This window comes from Gobius niger (genome assembly GCF_951799975.1).
Source record: "Gobius niger genome assembly, chromosome: 13".
NCBI lineage: Eukaryota > Metazoa > Chordata > Actinopteri > Gobiiformes > Gobiidae > Gobius > Gobius niger.
The window spans coordinates 30305588-30325120 of record NC_136864.1 but is presented as its reverse complement, the minus strand read 5'-3'; the positions used below and the strand labels follow the sequence as shown (position 1 = coordinate 30325120).

General features: G+C 41.5%; 2 protein-coding genes across 2 annotated transcripts in view; one reads left to right on the top strand and one right to left on the bottom strand.

The window, feature by feature from the left end:
- Nucleotides 1–2446, top strand: part of lamc1 (laminin, gamma 1) — a 60126-nt gene extending 57680 nt beyond the window's left edge. Inside the window, exons 27-28 of the mRNA XM_079570072.1 lie at nucleotides 1821–1920; nucleotides 2032–2446. Coding sequence (XP_079426198.1) covers nucleotides 1821–1920; nucleotides 2032–2288 — 357 coding nt within the window. The 3' untranslated portion in view covers nucleotides 2289–2446. The remainder of the gene's footprint in view (nucleotides 1–1820; nucleotides 1921–2031) is intronic.
- znf622 (zinc finger protein 622) overlaps nucleotides 1–19533 on the bottom strand; it is a 368360-nt gene that overhangs the window by 142844 nt on the left and 205983 nt on the right. The gene's annotated exons all lie outside the window — the stretch shown is intronic.

Below are 19533 nucleotides of genomic sequence, written 5' to 3'. Positions count from 1 at the left end.
TCTATATATATATACATATATATATATATTTTCATCACACATAGTACAGTAACATTTTTGTTCTCCTTCCTTTGTTGCCCAAACAAGTAGTGATGTATGACTGTAGAAAACCCTTTCAGAGTGAATAGTCCAAACACAGCTCTTAGCTCTGCCCGTGGATGAGCTGTGGGAGTTACTTTTTGTCTGCACACGGGGCTCCAATAAATGGACGGTTGCTCAGCTGCAATCCGAAATTGTGACAATCTCCGCAAATAGATTCAATACGAAACCAAAGGTATTGTAGGCCCCTATTGCTCGCTCTCCTCTTTATGAGCCTAAAAGTACCCACATCGGTGGAAAACTGTTGTGGAGCCGAGCGTCCTGACAAGGGTTGGGCGATGTCCCCTTAATTGGCCGTTGACGATGTTTACAGTGAACGATGATATCGTCCATTTCTCATTATTAGCATTTTTTTTTAAAGACATTTACATAGCCTATATATATGCTGCATATTACTATGTATGCTAGGAAAATGTGAGATTGCAGGATAAATGGATCTAAACTAAACATTATTTGAACAGAGTCACGGAACACGACTTTTGCAAAAGAAATGTGTTAAACTCGTGCGTAAAGTCTGAGAGGAGAACGACTTATTCAGAGCGTGAACTCCAAGGCTCTTATCACACTAATACAAATGTAAATCGGAGCTTATTATTTGCATTTGCTCAGTTTTAACGTAATGTCTAAGAAACAGTGGGTGAACGGGACAGTATTTAGAAGTTTGCGTCGTAGCCTACATTTTTGAAGCCGCTCCACGCGCCGCCCGGTCCGTGTGCTCGTAACCTCGTAACTCCTGCACTGCGCCTTTCTCTCCTTTCTCTTTCCTCTCTCGGTCCTTCGTGAGAATAATCCGTGCGCTCATCTAGCTCCGATGTGAGAGCCATCTTGTCATTTTAAAACGGTTCAAGTTTCCGTAAACAGCAAAGCAAGCAAAACCACGCGCTGTTAAACTCTGAGCTGCAGAGAGAGAAAGAGCCCCACCCGTCACAAATAGAGCAGCGCTGCGTCTTTACGTTAATAATTACGGCTAACGCATCGTGGCTTCTGGCAGGCTACTGAAACTAGCGTGCATATTATTTATATCCGTGATTTAATTTACAGTGCAATCCCTGCAAAGTTTGTAGGTGGCTCTCCATCGTGATGTTGCTCATCCATCACGATGGACGATGATATCGTCCATCGGCACAACCCTAGTCCTGACGCACAGGCACCATGAAGCTGCACCGATTTAACAGTTTAGTTTAACAAATTCAGCTTGGCCTACAGTGAAATACTATATGTACAACATGTGAAAATCGTCAAGTCTTCAATCCAAAAAGCGATCGATCTGGGGCAACACGCAGTGTTTCAAAACGTGTCTACAATGTTGTTGTTTAAACTGAGATATTTAGGCATTTACCTCTTCACACAACGTTAGTACCTGTAGAAGAGAACGGAGGAGAGAGGAGTTAATCACAAAGAGTGTTTCATAAAAGACGCATTGTGTCTGTGTGACTTTTTGTAGAATTAAACTGTTTTCTCTTACGGAGAGCTTAGAGTCTCACCTTTTCAAATGAGACTCTATGTGTCCATAGCTATAACATAGAACTCGCTGCGGTGCTACAAATATCATGAAAAATGGTCTGGATTGTTGGCACTCTACAGCTAAATCCCAAAAACAGTGCAGCCTCAATGTGTTACTAATTTTGTCCTTTTGAATGGACATGGGCAAAATAGCTCCTGCAACGTTCAAACAGCATGGTGATGAGTGTTTAAAGGTTGTTTTTTTTCTTGTGTATCAGGCATCGGATTCTGCCAAGGAGGCAGAGGACAATGCCCGTAAAGCCAAAAGTGCAGTGAAAAGTGTTCTGGGCACCATTGCGGCACTACTTGATCAACTTGGTGAGACTTGTTTTATTCAATCAAATGGTCGACTCAATGTGAACAGAATTTGTTACATTTGACAAATAATTCTGGGCTCCTTTCTCTGAATCCCCACTTTTGTTTTTTCAGGTAACATTGACAAAGTGGATCTAAGCAAACTGAACCAGATCGATGAGTCTCTCAAGCGTGCCAAGGGCAAAATGGCCGACAGTGAGCTGGACAGGAAGCTGGCCGAGCTGAACGATGTGGCGCGGACACAGGAGGGCATGATCACTGACTACGACCACCAGATTCGCCAAATCCGAGCTGACATCCTCAACCTAGAAGACATCAAGAGAACGCTACCAGATGGATGCTTTAACACTCCCTCCATAGAGAAGCCATGAGGTTTCTCTATGGAGAAACCCAACATTGCAGTCTGAAATACCACCACTAACATGCCGACCCCATCACAACATGCAGGCCTCCATACAGGCTTTGATCCATGCCCCAGGCAGTAGAAAGGGCTTTTTGTAGTTGTCCTCTGTACGTTTCATTCGTAAAATTTTAAAAAAAAATGTAGAGATGATGACTTGGAAAAAGCCTTCTCTATGATAGCAAACTTCTGTACAACACAGAGCTTGCACAAACAACAAATATAAAATACTTATTACAGAATATTCAAAATCACAAAAAAGCAATCAGAGAATCAAACTAAAGCATGTACATTTCAAATCTACCATATAATATTTATATATACACTGAAATTATTTGATGTTTTTTTCATTTACAAACCTTCATGTTGGCCTAATTGAATCTGGATACGAACGTCAAATCTTCAGGTTCTTCTGGTTGAGAACAGACATTATCCACAAACCCAAAGTGACTGCATTCTGGCACTGACTCTTCGGAGCCGTCTTAGTTTTCTCTTGATGTGCATTTGTTTTCAACTCTACAGACCTCACATTGAAGAAACGGTCCCAACTTGAGCAGAGTAGTTCTATGTTCGGCATATGCAGTATTTGAAGACAATATTAATGATCCACTATTTCATGAAGAGGCCTGAAATGTATTTCTCAGATGACTGTGTGTATGTTTTTCCAAGACAATCTGCAAATAGCTTTTCTACGTGTACTGTTCGAACTGAACCAGCTTTTAAATGCTTGTTTTACATTTGGGGTATGTAGTGGTAGTGGTAGTAGTGGTGTTAATGATCATGATGATATTCTTCTTATTAATATAATTATTAATACTATAATCATTATGCTTATTATCAACATTATTATAACAATGTAGACACAATTGACTTGCAGTTGGTGATGGACATGTTCTTTTGTCAAACATACTAAGGAAACCTTCACTCAGTTCTGTTGAATACATATTGTGGTCTCTTTGGGTTTTTGTGGCATCATTAATTTTAATGTTGACGCTTTGGTGTTCATCACACCGACTACAACTAACATTGATTAGCCACATTCAATCAACACTATGCAATATTGTACATTTTCCCTAGTGAAATATAACTGATACACTGGTGCTATTAATTATTAATATTGCAAATGTTATTTTTGTGTGAAAGTGTTTTTTATTATTATTATTATTATTATTATTATTATTATTATATGTTTTGACAGAATAAGAAAATGTTTTTTGTTTCTTTGTGTATATAAGCTTAATTAGTTAAGATTGAAGCGAATACATGTAAGCCAATTTTCCTGTGGGCTCAGCCATGTGCAGATGACACTTGTGAAATGTATTTAATGAAATGTAGGGCCAGGCAGATGGATTAGGTTTCAAAATGAATGCACTATTGTATAACAGGATTACCATGAAAACTGCTTGGCTCTACTACAATGTGGTTTAAAACTGGTTTGAAATGTTTACCTACAGTTTGGAAAAAAAACACACACACACAGACAAAAAACATTGTCATCTGGATGAGGTTTTGCGTTTGGCTACATGGATGGGAGTTTCCATTCTGAGCCTAGTCCTGGTGACAACTTTTTCAAAATATATAAAGTCCACTTGGGATGAACTATGATTGAGTGTATACACAGCCAGTGTTGCTGCCTCACTTTTTTTTCTTTGTGAAATTGTCACTGGATTTTAAATTCCAAATGATCTGCCAAAGTACCTAACCACTTGTTTAAAATGTTATGCTATTAAGAATCATTTTAATTTGCAACATAGTGTTCTTATGTTGTCACGCCTAGTTACTCAGATGTATTTTTACTCTTATTTGATTTTCCTGTGCGTTAAATTTCATTTAAAAAAAAACAAAAAAAAAACTTAACAGCATCACGGACATTACGTTCCGGAGCCGAGCCCACCGTGACCACCATGACCACCTCTATTTTTTAATAAAAATTGAATTTGCCCAAGAGCAATCCTTCTGTCTTATGATTTTTCATAGTTTATTTAGTTTGGACAGTGCCCCACAGTCACACACAAACACTCATCCTGGCCAATTAATAATAATAATACATCGAACTTGTGCTTTTTTGGACACTCAAAGACACTTTACATGTGGAATATAGCAAACCAAAAAGGGGGTTTAGGATAAAGCTAGTTTGAACAAGTGGGTTTTAGCGAGTCAGAGTTTCTAATGGGCTGTGGGAGTGAGTTCCAGAGGGTGGGGGTGGCGATTGCGAAGGCTCGGTCCCCCAAGGCCCGGTAGTTAGTGATGGGAGTGAGGCGGTTGGAGTCGGCTGAGCGGAGGTGGCGGGTGGGTTGGTGTTGTTGCAGGTGCTCGGTGAGGTAGGGCGGGGCCAGGTTATGGAGGGACTTGTAGGTGAGGAGGAGGAGCTAGTGTTGAATACGATATTGAACTGGGAGCCAGTGTTGGAGGACGGGGGTGATGTGTTCTCTGGACTGGGTGTGGGTGAGGAGGCGGCCAGCAGAGTTCTGGATGTATTGCAGTTCAGATGAGTTGTGGGAAGTCTGTAGAGGAGGCTATTGCAGTAGTTGAGTCTGGAAGTGATGCATGGATGAGGATTTCAGCTGTTGACTGGGTAAGGGAGGGGCGGAGGTGGGCAATGTTGCGGAGGTGGAAGAAGGATGTTATAGTGATGTGGTTAATGTGTGTTTGGTATGAGAAGGTGGAGTCCATTATGATGCCGAGGTTGTGACCATCGATGAGGAGGGTAAAGTTCTGGACATAGGGGAGGAGAGATTTGGGGCCAGTGATGGGGAGCTCTGTTTTATTGCTGTTAAGTTTGAGAAAGTTATTGTCCATCCAGGTTTTGATATCGGAGATGCAGTCAGTGATGGTGGAGAGGATAACTGGGGTGATGGATTTGATGGAAATGTAGAGTTGGGTATCGTTGGTGTAGCAGTGAAAGTGGAGTCCATGATGATCTGACCGAAGGTAATCATGTAGATATACAGACGGCATCGCATCATAAAGGGGGCGTGGCTTCGCCGACGGGCAAAATACAATCTTTTGTAAAACACAATTTTTCACTCTTTTTAGCCATTTTCTGGTGGAAAATGAACTTATTTATCACACATAAATACAGTCAAGTCTATGTTTTCTCAAAGCAGATTGTCCAGTAGAAGCAAAAAAACGGCAGTTGTAGCTAGCGTTAGCATTTGTATAGTTTAGATTTTTCTCCCCCTTAACTGTTTTCAAACATGACTATGTATATATATATATATATATATATATATATATATATATATATATATATATATATATATATATATATATATATATATATATATATATATATCCAGAGATGCTGTCTGTATCTATAGTGAAGAGGAGGGGCCCAAGCACGGAACCTTTGGGGACAACGATGGAGACTGGGGAAGTTTGGGAGTCAAACTGAGACAAAATGGTGACGGTCGGAGAGGTATGAGGTGAACCAGAGGAGTGCTGTGCAGGAGATGCCAATTGGTTTCAAACAGTTGAGGAGGAGGGTATGGTCTATTGTGTCAAAAGCAGGGGAGAGGTCATGGAGGTGGAGGATGGAGGGGTGTGATGGCAAGTTTGAGCGGGGATGGGACAGATCCAAAGGCAAGGGAAGTGTTGATGATGCTGGTGATGAGTGGGAAGGGAGATGGGATCGAGTCAAGCTGGCAGTTAGAGAATATCATGCCTTTGAGAAATTTGGTGGTGTCGGAGGGAGACAGACGAGAGATGGAGGGAAGGCTATGGAGTATGAGTGGAGTGAGTTCATGTTCAGAGGGAGGAGAAGCGGATGAAATGGATTCTAGTGAACAATGTGTAACCAGGTGGTTGAAACTCGTCGCAGTAAAACAATATTTAAAGTTCCTATCTGCCCGTGAACGCACCGCCACTCTCCGCCCGTGCTACTGATTGCGCGATTACAAAAAGGTGCGCGCTTGAGTTGGTTAGTGTCGGGGCTGGTATGCTGGCGTGTGGGTGCCTTTTTCGTGAGTACCTTTCCACCTTGTGTTATTTTAAAAACTACGTCTGTGCACTGGTTTAATTTAAATTGTTTGCCTAGGGTTTATTTTGTGGAGTTTGCTGGGCTGATGCTGCTCCTCAGAGGTGCCCCGAGCCCCCTGTTTGTGTTCCTCCTGTCTGCCTAAGGTATGTGTCCGTCTTACAGCCTAGGTTTGGCAATTGGCAGTGAACTGACGTTTTTCTATGTATTTCAGTCATGTCCACGCTGCTCAATTTAAGCTCCGAATTTGCCAAACAAACGAATTTTACCAAGAAATAATCCTGTAACTCAAAGCACTTAAAGCACTACAGCACCTTAGCGGGTTTTTGGGGGATTTGTTTGCGTTTGTTTCCTATTAGCGTTTTTGTTTGAGTTGATTTATTAACATTTAGTTTGTTTGTTTTGTGAATATTTTCTATTTAATTTAAATTCCCCATTTACTTTAGCTACGTTTTAAGTGTTTGTTTTTGGGTTATTCGAGGGTTATGTTTTAAACAACTTTAATAAAATTGAACTACAAATGTAAAATAAAAGATTTATATTTTGACTACCTCTGCTTTGGTTCCTTTGTTACCAGACTTACCTCGGGCATTGGGTTGGTTTAAATGGGGAACCCCTAGCCTAGCCCCGTATGGTATGGACTAGTATGGTAGGATGACAGGAAGTTATTGCATTTGTCATTAGTGATTGTGGAGGTTATATTGTTCTTGGGTTTGGTCAGTTTTGCAAATGTGGAGAATGGCGTACAGGGGTTAGAAGAATTAGAGTGGATGAATTGTGAGTAGAAGTGGGACCGGGCAGTTTTGAGGTAGGAGTTATATGTGGTTACACCGTGTTTGTAGGCCTAGGCATGGATAGTGAAGCCGGATTTTTTATGGAGCCTTTCAAGTTGTCTCTTTTGTTTTTTGAGATTGTGGAGGAGAGTGTGCGGTTGTAGAAGTTGAAGAGATCAGAGGCAGTTGGTTCTGAGGGAAGCGAAGAGCTGGTGATGGCATGGGATATGGAGGAAGAGAAAGAAATGTGACTGATTGATTTCAGGTTTCGGGATGTAATTGTTCTTGTGTGTTTGGCGGTGGGAGAGGGGGTTATGATGTCCAGGATAATGGCCAGATGATCAGAAATTGTGAGGTCGGTTAGTGATAAGTTAGATATTTTTTTCATGTGCCGACCACCTGGAGGACACGGGTACAGGGGAGAACAACATGCAAACTCCGCAAACCTTCCATCCATCCATCCATCCATCCATCCATCCATCCATTCCTTCCTTTCTGAAAACAAAAGGGCTTCAAGATCAATCCTTTGGACCTCTGGACACATGAGCCACACTTATGTCCGAATGCAGTGCCTTTGGATAGCCAAACATCACAAAGAAAGTGCCTCACAGCCAGTGTCTGTGAATACTTGCCCTAAAATGCATTTTGTGACGTATTCCGTGTGTCTAATCAGAGAACTGTATTCTGAATACTTTGAATACTTTTATAATATTTTCACATTGATTGTCATTATAGTTAGTTATGTATAAATATGACGTATAACTACAAAATTAAAGACTACAATTTTTAAAAGACCTGTTGTAAACTCACCATTAATGAGGAGCTCTTTAACTCATTTTTCATTTCATTTCTTAATTCATTTCAATGGGACAATGCACATTAATGAACAGACAACTGGTGCAGTAAATATGCCGGATTTAGCTTAGAGCTAATTTCCATCCCTGGTCCTATGGGGTAAAAACATACCCCCAACACAGAACATACATGAGTACTACAAAACATGACATACAGTACACACATATAAAAAACAGTATAGGCTTCAGCACGTACAACAAGACACCCCATCTGTAGGAGCTATTTGTCAGTTTTTTGATTTAAAGCTAAAATGTCACTTTTTGTTTATTAGTTGCACATAAGTATGTTTTCTTTTTTGTTATGTAGTTTTCAATATGCTAAGTTAAGTCTAATTTGCTTACTTTTTGTTTTATTTTACTTGGTTAGTTTTTTATTGCGCACCTAGGGGATATAGGGGAGTAGCGCACATTGTCCAACACGCACCTGGGTGGGCTAATGGTTTTTTACCAGTCACGTCGGAGAGGCAGCAAGTAGGCCTTTACATGAAATCTTGCTGTTTGCCGTCCAAATCTGGAAAATAAACCCTCTTTTTGAAACTTTAAGTTTGTTTGGACATTGCTCTCTTTTGAATGCTGCGTAAACCAAAAACCCAGGGTGCGTCTGAAGTGTTTATTTGAAGTTTTCTTATGTCGCAGTTTAAGTTTAAGTTTTTGTTGACAAATACTCACTACACCATCCATAAACTACTAAAATACTCCCCCTCACAGTCACACACACAGACCTACTCATGGTGAAATCATGTCCCTGTGAGCATAATTGCCTTCTAGTGGTTACAAGTTTTGCTGACCAAGAAGCCATTGTATTAAATGATACATAGGAGGTGCATTCTCTAACAGTCACTGGTAGATTGTTCTAGCCCATCAATGTCAGTTTCAAGTTTCTTATATAACCATCAGTTTTCTCAAGTCTCACTTATGAAAACAACCCAAAACCAAACTTTTATTGACTGGGAAATTCATCCCTGACACTGACTCTGCTTATGAGATGGTTATACAGGAACTTGAAACTGACTTTGTGGAAAAACAATGTGATCAAACTTGACCAAACCTTGGTTTCTTGTATGGGGTGGGACCCTGTATAACATACTAAAGAATCAGCCATCTAGCATTCATGGTTTTGGAGAAACAGCAATCTCTGTTTTTATGGCCGCAAACGCGTTCTCTCGCTGAAAACACTCACTTTGAGGAACTCGCAGCTTTTTGCATTGTCACAGCGGAAAACCATCTCATATGCACAGTCAGTGTCAGGGATGAACATCCCAGTCAATAAAAGTGTGGTTTTGGGTTGTTTTCAAAAGTGAGACCTGAGAAAACTGATGGTTATATAAGAAACTTGAAACTGACATTGTGGAAAAACGGTGTGATCAAACTTGACCAAACCTTGGTTTCTTGTATGGGTTGGGACCCTGTATAACATACTAAAGAATCAGACATGAGAAAACCATCAGTTTTCTCAGGTCTCACTTATGAAAACAGCCCAAAACCACACTTTTATTGACTGGGATGTTCATCCCTGACACTGACTGTGCATATGAGATGGTTTTCCGCTGTGACAATGCAAAAAGCTGCGAGTTCCTCAAAGTGAGTGTTTTCAGCGAGAGAACGCGTTTGCGGCCATAAAAACAGAGATTGCTGTTTCTCCAAAACCTAGAATGCTAGATGGCTGATTCTTTAGTATGTTACACAGGGTCCCACCCCATACAAAAAACCAAGGTTTGGTCAAGTTTGATCACACAGTTTTTCCACAACGTCAGTTCCAAGTTCCTGTATAACCATCAGTTTTCTCATGTCTCACTTATGAAAACAATCCAAAACAACACTTTTATTGACTGGGATGTTCATCCCTGACACTGACTCTGCATATGAGATGGTTTTCCGCTGTGACAATGCAAAAAGCTGCGAGTTCCTCAAAGTGAGTGTTTTCAGCGAGAGAACGCGTTTGCGGCCATAAGAACAGAGATTGCTGTTTCTCCAAAACCATGAATGCTAGATGGCTGATTCTTTAGTATGTTATACAGGGTACCACCCCATACAAGAAACCAAGGTTTGGTCAAGTTTGATCACACAGTTTTTCCACAACGTCAGTTTCAAGTTCCTGTATAACCATCAGTTTTCTCATGTCTCACTTATGAAAACAATCCAAAACAACACTTTTATTGACTGGGATGTTCATCCCTGACACTGACTCTGCATATGAGATGGTTTTCCACTGTGACAATGCAAAAAGCTGCGAGTTCCTCAAAGTGAGTGTTATCAGCGAGAGAACGCCTTTGTGGCCATAAAAACCGAGATTGCTGTCCAAAACCATGAATGCTAGATGGCTGATTATTATGTTATACAGGGTCCCACCCCATAGAAGAAACCAAGGTTTGGTCAAGTTTGACCATATAGTTTTTCCACAAAGTCAGTTTCAAGTTTCTGAATAACCATCAGTTTTCTCAGGTCTCACTTATGAAAACCACCCAAAACTATACTTTTATGAACTAGGATGTTCATCCCTGACACTGACTCTGCATATGAGATGGTTTTCCGCTGTGATAATGCAAAACGCTTCGAGTTCCTCAAAGTGAGTGTTCTCAGTGACAGAACGCGTTTGCGGCCATAAAAACAGAGATTGCTGTTTCTCCAAAACCATGAATGCTAGATGGCTGATTCTTTAGTATGTTATACAGGGTCCCACCCCATACAAGAAACCAAGGTTTGGTCAAGTTTGATCACATCGTTTTTCCACAAAGTCAGTTTCAAGTTCCTGTATAACCATCAGTTTTCTCATGTCTCACTTATGAAAACAATCCAAAACAACACTTTTATTGACTGGGATGTTCATCCCTGACACTGACTCTGCATATGAGATGGTTTTCCACTGTGACAATGCAAAAAGCTGCGAGTTCCTCAAAGTGAGTGTTTTCAGCGAGAGAACGCCTTTGTGGCCTTAAAAACAGAGATTGCTGTTTCTCCAAAACCATGAATGCAAGATGGCTGATTCTTTAGTATGTTATACAGGGTCCCACCCCATAGAAGTAACCAAGGTTTGGTCAAGTTTGACCATATAGTTTTTCCACAGTCAGTTTCAAGTTTCTGAATAACCATCAGTTTTCTCAGGTCTCACTTATGAAAACCACCCAAAACTATACTTTTATGAACTGGGATGTTCATCCCTGACACTGACTCTGCTTATGAGATGGTTATACAGGAACTTGAAACTGACTTTGTGGAAAAACGATGTGATCAAACTTGACCAAACCTTGGTTTCTTGTATGGGGTGGGACCCTGTATAACATACTAAAGAATCAGCCATCTAGCATTCTTGGTTTTGGAGAAACAGCAATCTCTGTTTTTATGGCCAAAAAGGCCATCTCATGTTTTTTGTGGAAAAACTATAATGTCAAACTTGACCAAACCTTGTTTTCTTGTATGGGTTGGGACCCTGTATAACATACTAAAGAATCAGCCATCTAGAATTCATGGTTTTGGAGAAACAGCAATCTCTGTTTTTATGGCCGCAAACGCGTTCTCTCGCTGAGAACACTCACTTTGAGGAACTCGAAGCGTTTTGCATTATCACAGTGGAAAATCATCTCATATGCACAGTCAGTGTCAGGGATGAACATCCCAGTTCATAAAAGTATAGTTTTGGGTGGTTTTCATAAGTGAGACCTGAGAAAACTGATGGTTATTCAGAAACTTGAAACTGACTTTGTGGAAAAACTATAAGGTCAAACTTGACCAAACCTTGTTTTCTTCTATGGGGTGGGACCTTGTATAACATACTACAGAATCAGCAATCTAGCATTCATGGTTTTGGAGAAACAGCAATCTCTGTTTTAATGGCCAAAAAGGCGTTCTCTCGCTGAAAACACTCACTTTGAGGAACTCGCAGCTTTTTGCATTGTCACAGCGGAAAACCATCTCATATGCAGCGTCAGTGTCAGGGATAAACATCCCAGTTCATAAAAGTATGGTTTTGGGTGGTTTTCATAAGTGAGACATGGGAAAACTGATGGTTATACAGGAACTTGAAACTGACTTTGTGGAAAAACGATGTGATCAAACTTGACCAAACCTTGGTTTCTTGTATGGGGTGGGACCCTGTATAACATACTAAAGAATCAGCTATCTAGCATTCATGGTTTTGGAGAAACAGCAATCTCTGTTTTTATGGCCGCAAACGCGTTCTGTCACTGAGAACACTCACTTTGAGGAACTCGAAGCGTTTTGCATTATCACAGCGGAAAACCATCTCATATGCAGAGTCAGTGTCAGGGATGAACATCCCAGTGTGATCCAGCAAGTGACTTGGGGTTTTATTTTGTTTTATCGTGTGCTGTGTTTTTAGTGTGTTTTTTCATATTGGTTTTATCTTTGCAGTGCATTTTAACTTTATTTATAGTTTTAAGGACCCGCCCTCGTTACATGCTTTTACCATCAGTTTTTATCACATGACTTTACCCCAATCCCCGAGAGGCAACAATCACAGCACCTGTGTCTGGCGGGAACGGGGAACAAACAAAAGGCGCACGGTGGAACGAGAAGGGACAGACAGACACACAGACACGGAGAGAGAAACGAAAGGAGCGACGCGGCCGCATGGGCCGCTGCGGCCGCCGCCGCAATCACGGCGTGGGAAAAGACGGAGAAAGCAACGAAAGCAGGACGCACGGAGTAGGAGCAGATAGGCTGCGGCGCACCATCACAGTTGGAGAGCCGGACGGCACACGCATCGGGACCACGAGCACGCTGGGACCGCAAGTGTTACGAGGCGACGTACACGCAGGGGCAGAGGAGAACTCTGCCTCCAGTGTGTGAGTACCCTTTGGGAACGTAGTAGCACTTGTCGGATAAAGCTAGCCGGAGGATATGATTGGTTAGAACTTTTGACTGCCGCTAGTTGTTTCCGCGTAGGTGTCTCAGCGTGCAGAGGACGGGAGCCAGCCGGGAGGGATCGAGACTAGTGAAGGAGTGTTGTGACGTTGGACACACGCAGGGGCAGAGGATAACTCTGCCTGGTGTGTAAGTATTGTAGCGACACTCCATCCGCGTAGCCTAAGGCCTTATTGTCTCGGACCCCCGTGCTGGCGTATGCTTTGCATTCACAGGTGACCCGGTGCGTGTGACCAGAGGATCCACTCCCTGGGCTGAGCGGAGCAGGAGGAGCAGGAACACTTTACTGGGGACGGTGCCCTTTGAGCGCAGTTTTATCTTTTTTTAGCCCACCTTGTTTTTAATGGACTTTTAGCATAACGTTTTTACCTGTGGGCATTTTTACTGTTTTTTAACCATTCTGTAATAAATTTTAGTGCACCTGGCCACTTCTCTGTCCTCCTTGGTAAACAGTGTGCTCTCACCCGGTCATTTCACCCCCTTTCCGTTACAGTAGTTCTTTTTCTGGTTTAATTTCATTCCACTGCACACACCTCCATAGCCCCCCCTCTCTTACACCAGTACATAAAAAAACTATAGTTTTGGGTGGTTTTCATAAGTGAGACCTGAGAAAACTGATGGTTATTCAGAAACTTGAAACTGACTTTGTGGAAAAACTATATGGTCAAACTTGACCAAACCTTGATTTCTTGTATGGGGTGGGACCCTGTATAACATACTAAAGAATCAGCCATCTAGCATTCATGGTTCATGGAACTCGCAGCTTTTTGCATTGTCACAGCGGAAAACCATCTCATATGCAGTCAGTGTCAGAGATGAACATCCCTTTCAAAAAAAGTATGGTTTGGGGTTGTTTTCATAAGTGAGACATGAGAAAGCTGATGGTTATACAGGAACTTGAAACTGACTTTTTGGAAAAACGGTGTGATCAAACTTGACCGAACCTTGGTTTCTTGTGTGGGGTGGGACCCTGTATAACATGCTAAAGAATCAGCCATCTAGCATTCATGGTTTTGGAGAAACAGCAATCTCTGTTTTTATGGCCGCAAACGCGTTCTCTTGCCTGAGAACACTCAATTTGAGGAACTCGAAGCGTTTTGAATTGTCACAGCGGAAAACCATCTCATATGCAGAGTCAGTGTCAGGGATAAACATCCCAGTTCATAAAAGTATAGTTTTGGGTGGTTTTCATAAGTGAGACATGAGAAAACTGATGGTTATACAGGAACTTGAAACTGACTTTGTGGAAAAACTGTGTGATCAAACTTGACCAAACCTTGGTTTCTTGTATGGGGTGGGACCCTGTATAACATACTAAAGAATCAGCCATCTAGCATTCATGGTTTTGGAGAAACAGCAATCTCTGTTTTTATGGCCACAAAGGCATTCTCTCGCTGAAAACACTCACTTTGAGGAACTCGCAGCTTTTTGCATTGTCACAGCGGAAAACCATCTCATATGCAGAGTCAGTGTCAGGGATGAACATCCCCGTCAATAAAAGTGTTGTTTTGGATTGTTTTCACAAGTGAGACATGAGAAAACTGATGGTTATACAGGAACTTGAAACTGACGTTGTGGAAAAACTGTGTGATCAAACTTGACCAAACCTTGGTTTCTTGTATGGGGTCGGACCCTGTATAACATACTAAAGAATCAGCCATCTAGCATTCATGGTTTTGGAGAAACAGCAATCTCGGTTTTTATGGCCGCAAACGCGTTCTCTCGCCTGAGAACACTCACTTTGAGGAACTCGAAGCGTTTTGCATTATCACAGCGGAAAACCATCTCATATGCAGTCAGTGTCAGGGATGAACATCCCAGTTCATAAAAGTATAGTTTTGGGTGGTTTTCATAAGTGAGACCTGAGAAAACTGATGGTTATTCAGAAACTTGAAACTGACTTTGTGGAAAACTATATGGTCAAACTTGACCAAACCTTGGTTTCTTCTATGGGGTGGGACCCTGTATAACAAAATAAAGAATCAGCCATCTAGCATTCATGGTTTTGGACAACAATCTCGGTTTTTATGGCCACAAAGGCATTCTCTCGCTGAGAACACTCACTTTGAGGAACTCGAAGCGTTTTGCATTGTCACAGCGGAAAACCATCTCATATGCAGAGTCAGTGTCAGGGATGAACATCCCAGTCCATAAAAGTATGGTTTTGGGTGGTTTTCATAAGTGAGACATGAGAAAACTGATGGTTATACAGGAACTTGAAACTGACTTTGTGGAAAAACGCTGTTATCAAACTTGACCAAACCTTGGTTTCTTGTATGGGGTGGGACCCTGTATAACATACTAAAGAATCAGCCATCTAGCCTTCATGGTTCATGGAACTTGCAGCTTTTTGCATTGTCACAGCGGAAAACCATCTCATATGCAGTCAGTGTCAGGGATGAACATCCCAGTTCATAAAAGTATAGTTTTGGGTGGTTTTCATAAATGAGACATGGGGAAACTGATGGTTATACAGGAACTTGAAACTGACGTTGTGGAAAAACTGTGTGATCAAACTTGACCAAACCTTGGTTTCTTGCATGGGGTGGGACCCTGTATAACATACTAAAGAATCAGCCATCTAGCATTCATGGTTTTGGAGAAACAGCAATCTCTGTTTTTATGGCCGCAAACGCGTTCTCTCGCTGAGAACACTCACTGACGAACTCGCAGCTTTTTGCATTGTCACAGCGGAAAACCATCTCATATGCAGTCAGTGTCAGAGATGAACATCCCTTTCAATAAAAGTATGGTTTGGGGTTGTTTTCATAAGTGAGACATGAGAAAGCTGATGGTTATACAGGAACTTGAAACTGACTTTTTGGAAAAACGGTGTGATCAAACTTGACCGAACCTTGGTTCCTTGTATGGGGTGAGATCCTGTATAACATACTAAAGAATCAGCCATCTAGCATTCATGGTTTTGGAGAAACAGCAATCTCTGTTTTTATGGCCACAAAGGCATTCTCTCGCTGAAAACACTCACTTTGAGGAACTCGCAGCTTTTTGCATTGTCACAGCGGAAAACCATCTCATATGCAGAGTCAGTGTCAGGGATGAACATCCCAGTCAATAAAAGTGTTGTTTTGGATTGTTTTCACAAGTGAGACATGAGAAAACTGATGGTTATACAGGAACTTGAAACTGACGTTGTGGAAAAACTGTGTGATCAAAATTGACCAAACCTTGGTTTCTTGTATGGGGTCGGACCCTGTATAACATACTAAAGAATCAGCCATCTAGCATTCATGGTTTTGGAGAAACAGCAATCTCGGTTTTTATGGCCGCAAACGCGTTCTCTCGCCTGAGAACACTCACTTTGAGGAGCTCGAAGCGTTTTGCATTATCACAGCGGAAAACCATCTCATATGCAGTCAGTGTCAGGGATGAACATCCCAGTTCATAAAAGTATAGTTTTGGGTGGTTTTCATAAGTGAGACCTGAGAAAACTGATGGTTATTCAGAAACTTGAAACTGACTTTGTGGAAAACTATATGGTCAAACTTGACCAAACCTTGGTTTCTTCTATGGGGTGGGACCCTGTATAACAAAATAAAGAATCAGCCATCTAGCATTCATGGTTTTGGACAACAATCTCGGTTTTTATGGCCACAAAGGCATTCTCTCGCTGAGAACACTCACTTTGAGGAACTCGAAGCGTTTTGCATTGTCACAGCGGAAAACCATCTCATATGCAGAGTCAGTGTCAGGGATGAACATCCCAGTCCATAAAAGTATGGTTTTGGGTGGTTTTCATAAGTGAGACATGAGAAAACTGATGGTTATACAGGAACTTGAAACTGACTTTGTGGAAAAACGCTGTTATCAAACTTGACCAAACCTTGGTTACGCGTTCTCTCGCTGAAAACACTCACTTTGAGGAACTCGCAGCTTTTTGCATTGTCACAGCGGAAAACCATCTCATATGCAGTCAGTGTCAGGGATGAACATCCCAGTTCATAAAAGTATAGTTTTGGGTGGTTTTCATAAATGAGACATGGGGAAACTGATGGTTATACAGGAACTTGAAACTGACGTTGTGGAAAAACTGTGTGATCAAACTTGACCAAACCTTGGTTTACTTGCATGGGGTGGGACCCTGTATAACATACTAAAGAATCAGCCATCTAGCATTCATGGTTTTGGAGAAACAGCAATCTCTGTTTTTATGGCCGCAAACGCGTTCTCTCGCCTGAGAACACTCACTTTGAGGAACTCGAAGCGTTTTGCATTGTCACAGCGGAAAACCATCTCATATGCAGTCAGTGTCAGGGATGAACATCCCAGTTCATAAAAGTATAGTTTTGGGTGGTTTTCATAAGTGAGACATGGGAAAACTGATGGTTATACAGGAACTTGAAACTGACTTTGTGGAAAAACGGTGGGATCAAACTTGACCAAACCTTGGTTTCTTGTATGGGGTGGGACCTTGTATAACATACTAAAGAATCAGCCATCTAGCATTCATGGTTTTGGAGAAACAGCAATCTCGGTTTTTATGGCCACAAAGGCATTCTCTCGCTGAGAACACTCACTTTGAGGAACTCGCAGTTTTTTGCATTGTCACAGCGGAAAACCATCTCATATGCAGTCAGTGTCAGGGATGAACATCCCAGTTCATAAAAGTATAGTTTTGGATTGTTTTCATAAGTGAGACATGAGAAAACTGATGGTTATACAGGAACTTGAAACTGACATTGTGGAAAAACTGTGTAATCAAACTTGACCAAACCTTGGTTCCTTGTATGGGGTGAGATCCTGTATAACATACTAAAGAATCAGCCATCTAGCATTCATGGTTTTGGAGAAACAGCAATCTCTGTTTTTATGGCCGCAAACGCGTTCTGTCACTGAGAACACTCACTTTGAGGAACTCGAAGCGTTTTGCATTGTCACAGCGGAAAACCATCTCATATGCAGAGTCAGTGTCAAGGATGAACATCCCAGTTCATAAAAGTATAGTTTTGGGTGGTTTTCGTAAGTGAGACACTGGAAAACTGATGGTTATACAGGAACTTGAAACTGACTTTGTGGAAAAACGGTTTGATCATACTTAACCGAACCTTGGTTTCTTGTGTGGTGTGGGACCCTGTATAACATACTAAAGAATCAGCCATCTAGCATTCATGGTTTTGGAGAAACAGCAATCTCGGTTTTTATGGCCGCAAACGCGTTCTCTCGCTGAAAACACTCACTTTGAGGAACTCGCAGCTTTTTGCATTGTCACAGCGGAAAACCATATCATATGCAGAGTCAGTGTCAATTATAAACATCCCAGTCAATAAAAGTGTATTTTTGGATTGTTTTCATAAGTGAGACATGAGAAAACTGATGGTTATACAGGAACTTGAAACTGACGTTGTGGAAAAACTGTGTGATCAAACTTGACCGAACCTTGGTTTCTTGTATGGGGTGGGACCCTGTATAACATACTAAAGAATCAGCCATCTAGCATTCATGGTTTTGGAGAAACAGCAATCTCAGTTTTTATGGCTGCAAACGCGTTCTCTCGCTGAGAACACTCACTTTGAGGAACTCGCAGCTTTTTGCATTGTCAAAGCGGAAAACCATATCATATGCAGAGTCAGTGTCAGGGATGAACATCCCAGTTCATAAAAGTATAGTTTTGGGTGGTTTTCATAAGTGAGACATGAGAAAACTGATGGTTATACAGGAACTTGAAACTGACTTTGTGTAAAAACTGTGTGATCAAACTTGACCAAACCTTGGTTTCTTGTATGGGGTGGGACCCTGTATAACATACTAAAGAATCAGCCATCTAGCATTCATGGTTTTGGAGAAACAGCAATCTCTGTTTTTATGGCCGCAAACGCGTTCTCTCGCCTGAGAACACTCACTTTGAGGAACTCGAAGCGTTTTGCATTGTCACAGCGGAAAACCATCTCATATGCAGTCAGTTTCAGAGATGAACATCCCTTTCAATAAAAGTATGGTTTGGGGTTGTTTTCATAAGTGAGACATGGGAAAGGTGATGGTTATACAGGAACTTGAAACTGACTTTGTGGAAAAACGGTGTGATCAAACTTGACCGAACCTTGGTTTCTTGTATGGGGTGGGACCCTGTATAACATACTAAAGAATCAGCCATCTAGCATTCATGGTTTTGGAGAAACAGCAATCTCTGTTTTTATGGCCGCAAACGCGTTCTCTCGCTGAGAACACTCACTTTGAGGAACTCGAAGCGTTTTGCATTGTCACAGCGGAAAACCAGCTCATATGCACAGACAGTGTCAGGGATGAACATCCCAGTTCATAAAAGTATGGTTTTGGGTGGTTTTCATAAGTGAGACATGGGAAAACTGATGGTTATACAGGAACTTGAAACTGTCTTTGTGGAAAAACTGTGTGATCAAACTTGACCAAACCTTGGTTTCTTGTATGGGGTGGGACCCTGTATAACATACTAAAGAATCAGCCATCTAGCATTCATGGTTTTGGAGAAACAGCAATCTCTGTTTTTATGGCCGCAAACGCGTTCTCTTGCCTGAGAACACTCACTTTGAGGAACTCGAAGCGTTTTGCATTGTCACAGCGGAAAACAATCTCATATGCAGAGTCAGTGTCAGGGATGAACATCCCAGTTCATAAAAGTATAGTTTTGGGTGGTTTTCATAAGTGAGACATGAGAAAACTGATGGTTATACAGGAACTTGAAACTGACTTTGTGTAAAAACTGTGTGATCAAACTTGACCAAACCTTGGTTTCTTGTG